The following is a 3,838-nucleotide window of genomic DNA, read 5'->3' as shown; positions in this document are numbered from 1 at the left end:
TTCCCAGGGATTTGAAGCCTCAGGAGGTGCCCTGATCCCAAAAAAAAACCAAAACAGGGAATGGGGGATTTTCCAGGCTCCCAAATCCTTGATTGAATCCTTGGGTGAATCCCAAGGATTTGAACCCTCAGGAGGTGCCACAATCCCCAAAAACCCTGGGAATGGGGGGATTTTCCAGGCTCCCAAATCCTTGGATTTTCCTGGGATTAGGAAACCTCAGGAGGTGCCCTGATCCCAAAGAAACCCTGGGAATGGGGATTTTCCAGGCGATCCTCCTGGATGACCAGGCGGAGAACCTGGCGGCGGCGCGGGATTTGGGAATGGCCACGATCCTGGTCCGGGACCCCGACTCCGCCCTCAGGGAGCTGCAGGAACTCTCCGGGGTCCAGGTACGGGAAAAAGCCGCCCGGAATTCCCAGAATTCCCAGGAATTCCAATGGGATTCACCCTTCCCATGGCAAAAGGTCGGAATAACGAGCTCGAAGGCCATCCCGGACTCCAAGGAATTCCATGATTCCATAATTCCTGGAGAGCTGGGAGAGACGGGATCTGGTTCTGGGGTCGGCAGCATCCGGGTGGGATATTCCATGGAATTCCAGGAGCTCATTCCTGGCTCATCCCGCAGCTCCTGGGCCAGGAGGAGCCGCTGCCGATTCCGTGCGATCCGGCCGGGGTCACGCACGGATACGTCTCCATCCGGGTACGGAATGAGGGCTCCGGGGGCTCGGGAAGATCCGTGGGGTTTTTTGGGAATGTGGGGGGGATCCGGGATTGGGAATGGAAGGAGGAGCTGCTGCGGCCTTTGGGAATTCTCCGGGTGTTCCAGGGGGATTTGGAATTTTGGGAATGGAGAGGGTGGTGGGGAGTGGAATTCCGGGTGGTGGGAGCTGGAATTCCAGGCTGGAGGGGGTGGTGGGAACTGGAATGTTGGGCTGGAAGGAGTGGAAAGCTCTGGAATATTGAGCTGGAGGGGATGGTGGCCTCTGGAATTCCAGGCTGGAAGGAGTGGTGGGATCTGGAATTCTGGGCTGGAGGGGATGTGGGGCTCTGGAATTCCAGGGGATGGGCTCCAGAATTCCAGGCTGGAAGGGGTGGTGGGGTTTGGAATTCCAGGCTGGAAGGAGTGGAAAGCTCTGGAATGCTGGGCTGGAGGGGGTGGTGGAAAGCTCTGGAATTTGAGGGGACGGGCTCCGGAATTCCAGACTGAAGGGGATGGGGGGCTCTGGAATTCTGGGTTGGAGCAGAGTGGGAGGCTCGGGAATGCTGGGCTGGAGAGGGTGGTGGGCTCTGGAATTCCAGACTGGAGAGGATGGTGGGATCTGGAATTCCAGGTGGAAAGGGCAATGGGCTCTGGAATTCCAGGCTGGGAGGGTGGTGGGCTCTGGAATTCCAGGGGATGGGCTCCAGAATTCCAGGCTGGAAAGGGGATGGGGGGCTCTGGAATTCTGGGTTGGAGCAGGTGGTGGGAACTGGAATTCCAGGCTGAAAGGGGTGATGGGGTTTGGAATTCCAGGTGGAAAGGGCGATGGGCTCCAGAATTCCAGGTGGTGGGGTCTGGAATTCCAGGTGGGAAGGGTGGTGGGGTCTGGAATGTTGGGCTGGAAGGGGTGGAAAGCTCTGGAATATTGAGCTGGAGGGGGTGGAGGGCTCTGGAATTCCAGGGAATGGGCTCTGGAATTCCAGGCTGGAAGGAGTGGTGGCCTCTGGAATTCCAGGGGATGGGCTCCAGAATTCCAGGCTGGAAGGGGTGGTGGGATCTGGAATTCCAGGCTGGAAGGAGTGGAAAGCTCTGGAATGCTGGGCTGGAGGGGGTGGTGGAAAGCTCTGGAATTTGAGGGGACGGGCTCCGGAATTCCAGGCTGGAAGGAGTGGTGGGCTCTGGAATTCTGGGTTGGAGCAGAGTGGGAGGCTCGGGAATGCTGAGTTGAAGAGGGTGGTGGGCTCTGGAATTCCAGGGGATGGGCTCCAGAATTCCAGGCTGGAAAGGGGATGGGGGGCTCTGGAATTCTGGGTTGGAGCAGGTGGTGGCGTCTGGAATTCCAGGCTGGAAGGGGTGGTGGGTTTGGAATTCCAGGTGGAAAGGGCGATGGGCTCCAGAATTCCAGGTGGTGGCCTCCGGAATTCCAGGCTGGAGGGGATGGGGGGCTCTGGAATTCCAGGCTGGAGGGGATGGAGGGCTCTGGAATTCCAGGCTGGAAAGGGCGCTGGGCTCTGGAATTCCAGGCCGGAAGGGGGCGCTGCACTCCGGAATTCCGGCATTCCGGCTGCGGGCCCTGGCGGAGGGTTCCGGTTGCCCCGGATCCATGAGGAATTCCCGTTTTTTTTCCAGCCGGGAGTGCGGCTGCACTTCGTGGAACTGGGCCAGGGCCCCGTGCTCTGCCTGTGCCACGGATTCCCGGAATCCTGGCTCTCCTGGCGCTTCCAGGTGATTTCGGGAATTCTTCGGGAATCCGGCGGGTGGGGGAGGCGCCGTTCCCGAGGCTCTTCCCGAATTCCTGGGAATGCCGGGATGGGATCCGGGGGGGGTCCGCGCAGCCTTTGGAATGCGCTGCTCTCCCTCCGCGGCAGATCCCGGCGCTGGCCGATGCCGGATTCCGGGTGATCGCCCTGGAAATGAAGGGATACGGGGAATCCACGGCTCCGGCGGGTGAGCCGGGAATTCCGGGAATTCTGGGATGGGAATGGTCAATCCGGGAGGGGGATGGATGTGGGAATGGGAGCTGGGAATTCCGGGAATTCCGGGAATTCTGGGATGGGATGGGCTTGGAATGGTCCATCTGGGAGGGTGATGGATGCGGGAATGTGAGCTGGGAATTCCGGGAATTTCGGGATGGGAATAATCAATCCCGGGAAGGGATGGATGTGGGAATGTGAGCTGGGAATTCCGGGAATTCTGGGAATTCTGGGATGGGATGGGATGGGAATGACCAATCCCAGGAAGGGATGGATGTGGGAATGTGAGCTGGGAATTCTGGGAATTCTGGGATGGGATGGGCTTGGAATGGTCAATCTGGGAGGGGGATGGATGTGGGAATGTGAGCTGGGAATTCTGGGAATTCCGGGAATTCTGGGGTGGGATTGGCCAATCCCAGGAAGGGATGGATGTGGGAATGTGAGCTGGGAATTCTGGGAATTCTGGGATGGGATGGGCTTGGAATGGTCAATTTGGGAGGGGGATGGATGTGGGAATGTGAGCTGGGAATTTCGGGATGGGATGGGATGGGAATGACCAATCCCAGGAAGGGATGGATGTGGGAATGTGAGCTGGGAATTCTGGGAATTCTGGGATGGGATGGGATGGGCTTGGAATGACCAATCCTGGTGGGAGATGGATGCGGGAATGGGAGCTGGGAATTCCGGGAATTCCGGGATGGGCTTGGAATGACCAATCCTGGGAAGGGACAGATGCGGGAATGTGAACTGGGAATTCTGGGAATTCTGGGATGGGATGGGATGGGATTGGCCAATCCGGGAGGGATGGATGCGGGAATGTGAGCCGGGAATTCTGGGAATTCCGGGATGGGATTTGGCTTGGAATGACCAATCCCAGGAGGGGCTGGATGCCGGGAATCGCTCCATGGAAAGCAGAGCTCCACGGAGACGCCGTTTTCCCGGCAGATATCCCGGAATATTCCCAGGAGCGGATCTGCGAGGTGAGGCGCTGCTGGGAGCGGCGGCGGCCGGGCGGGGCTGATCCCCAGGGGATCCCATCGCCTTTTCCGCTCCTTTTCCCAGGATTTCGTGACTTTCTTGGATAAACTGGTGAGGAGCCGCCCTGGCCGGGTCCGGTTTTCCGGGAAAATTTGGGATTTCTCCCTCTGGATGGTTTTTTTTTTTT

The 3,838-nt window shown here is 58.7% G+C and overlaps 2 protein-coding genes across 7 annotated transcripts in view; both read left to right on the top strand.

Moving 5' to 3' along the window:
• EPHX2 (epoxide hydrolase 2) overlaps positions 1–3,834 on the top strand; it is a gene marked incomplete at its 3' end in the record, with an annotated part of 4,718 nt that extends 884 nt beyond the window's left edge. The window contains exons 2-7 of the mRNA XM_042020011.1: positions 267–389; positions 626–700; positions 2,330–2,425; positions 2,569–2,647; positions 3,619–3,653; positions 3,736–3,834. Of these exons, the coding sequence (XP_041875945.1) occupies positions 267–389; positions 626–700; positions 2,330–2,425; positions 2,569–2,647; positions 3,619–3,653; positions 3,736–3,834 (507 nt within the window). The remainder of the gene's footprint in view (positions 1–266; positions 390–625; positions 701–2,329; positions 2,426–2,568; positions 2,648–3,618; positions 3,654–3,735) is intronic.
• LOC121660604 (fibrinogen alpha-1 chain-like) lies at positions 727–2,323 on the top strand. 6 transcript variants are annotated; one of them, XM_042020007.1, is made up of 3 exons: positions 727–1,544; positions 1,684–1,779; positions 1,933–2,323. In XM_042020007.1, the coding sequence occupies exons 1-3, from the start codon at positions 753–755 to the stop codon at positions 2,305–2,307; spliced, it is 1,263 nt and encodes a 420-aa protein (XP_041875941.1). In that variant the 5' UTR covers positions 727–752; the 3' UTR covers positions 2,308–2,323. The 6 variants fall into 6 exon arrangements, with proteins under 6 accessions (XP_041875941.1, XP_041875943.1, XP_041875939.1 ...); XM_042020005.1 differs by having other exon boundaries at positions 729–1,779; positions 1,933–2,053; positions 2,106–2,323; XM_042020006.1 differs by having other exon boundaries at positions 731–1,566; positions 1,770–1,907; positions 1,940–2,323.
• Positions 3,835–3,838: the final 4 nt, after the last annotated feature.

This window comes from Corvus kubaryi, unplaced genomic scaffold, assembly GCF_017639235.1.
Source record: "Corvus kubaryi isolate FWS band 111438036 unplaced genomic scaffold, C.kubaryi_AGA036_p1.0 36650, whole genome shotgun sequence".
Lineage (NCBI taxonomy): Eukaryota > Metazoa > Chordata > Aves > Passeriformes > Corvidae > Corvus > Corvus kubaryi.
This window is presented reverse-complemented; position numbering and strand designations above follow the sequence as displayed.

Bases quoted from the DNA above. Each gene is read 5' to 3' on its own strand.
- LOC121660604 (XM_042020005.1), top strand. From the start codon at position 753: ATGTGGGGGGGATCCGGGATTGGGAATGGAAGGAGGAGCTGCTGCGGC. The intron at 1,780-1,932 runs GTGGAAAGCTCT...TGAGTTGAAGAG, and splicing joins GGAATTCCAGGCTGGAAGGA to GGTGGTGGGCTCTGGAATTC. The intron at 2,054-2,105 runs GTGGTGGGTTTG...CCAGAATTCCAG, and splicing joins GGAATTCCAGGCTGGAAGGG to GTGGTGGCCTCCGGAATTCC.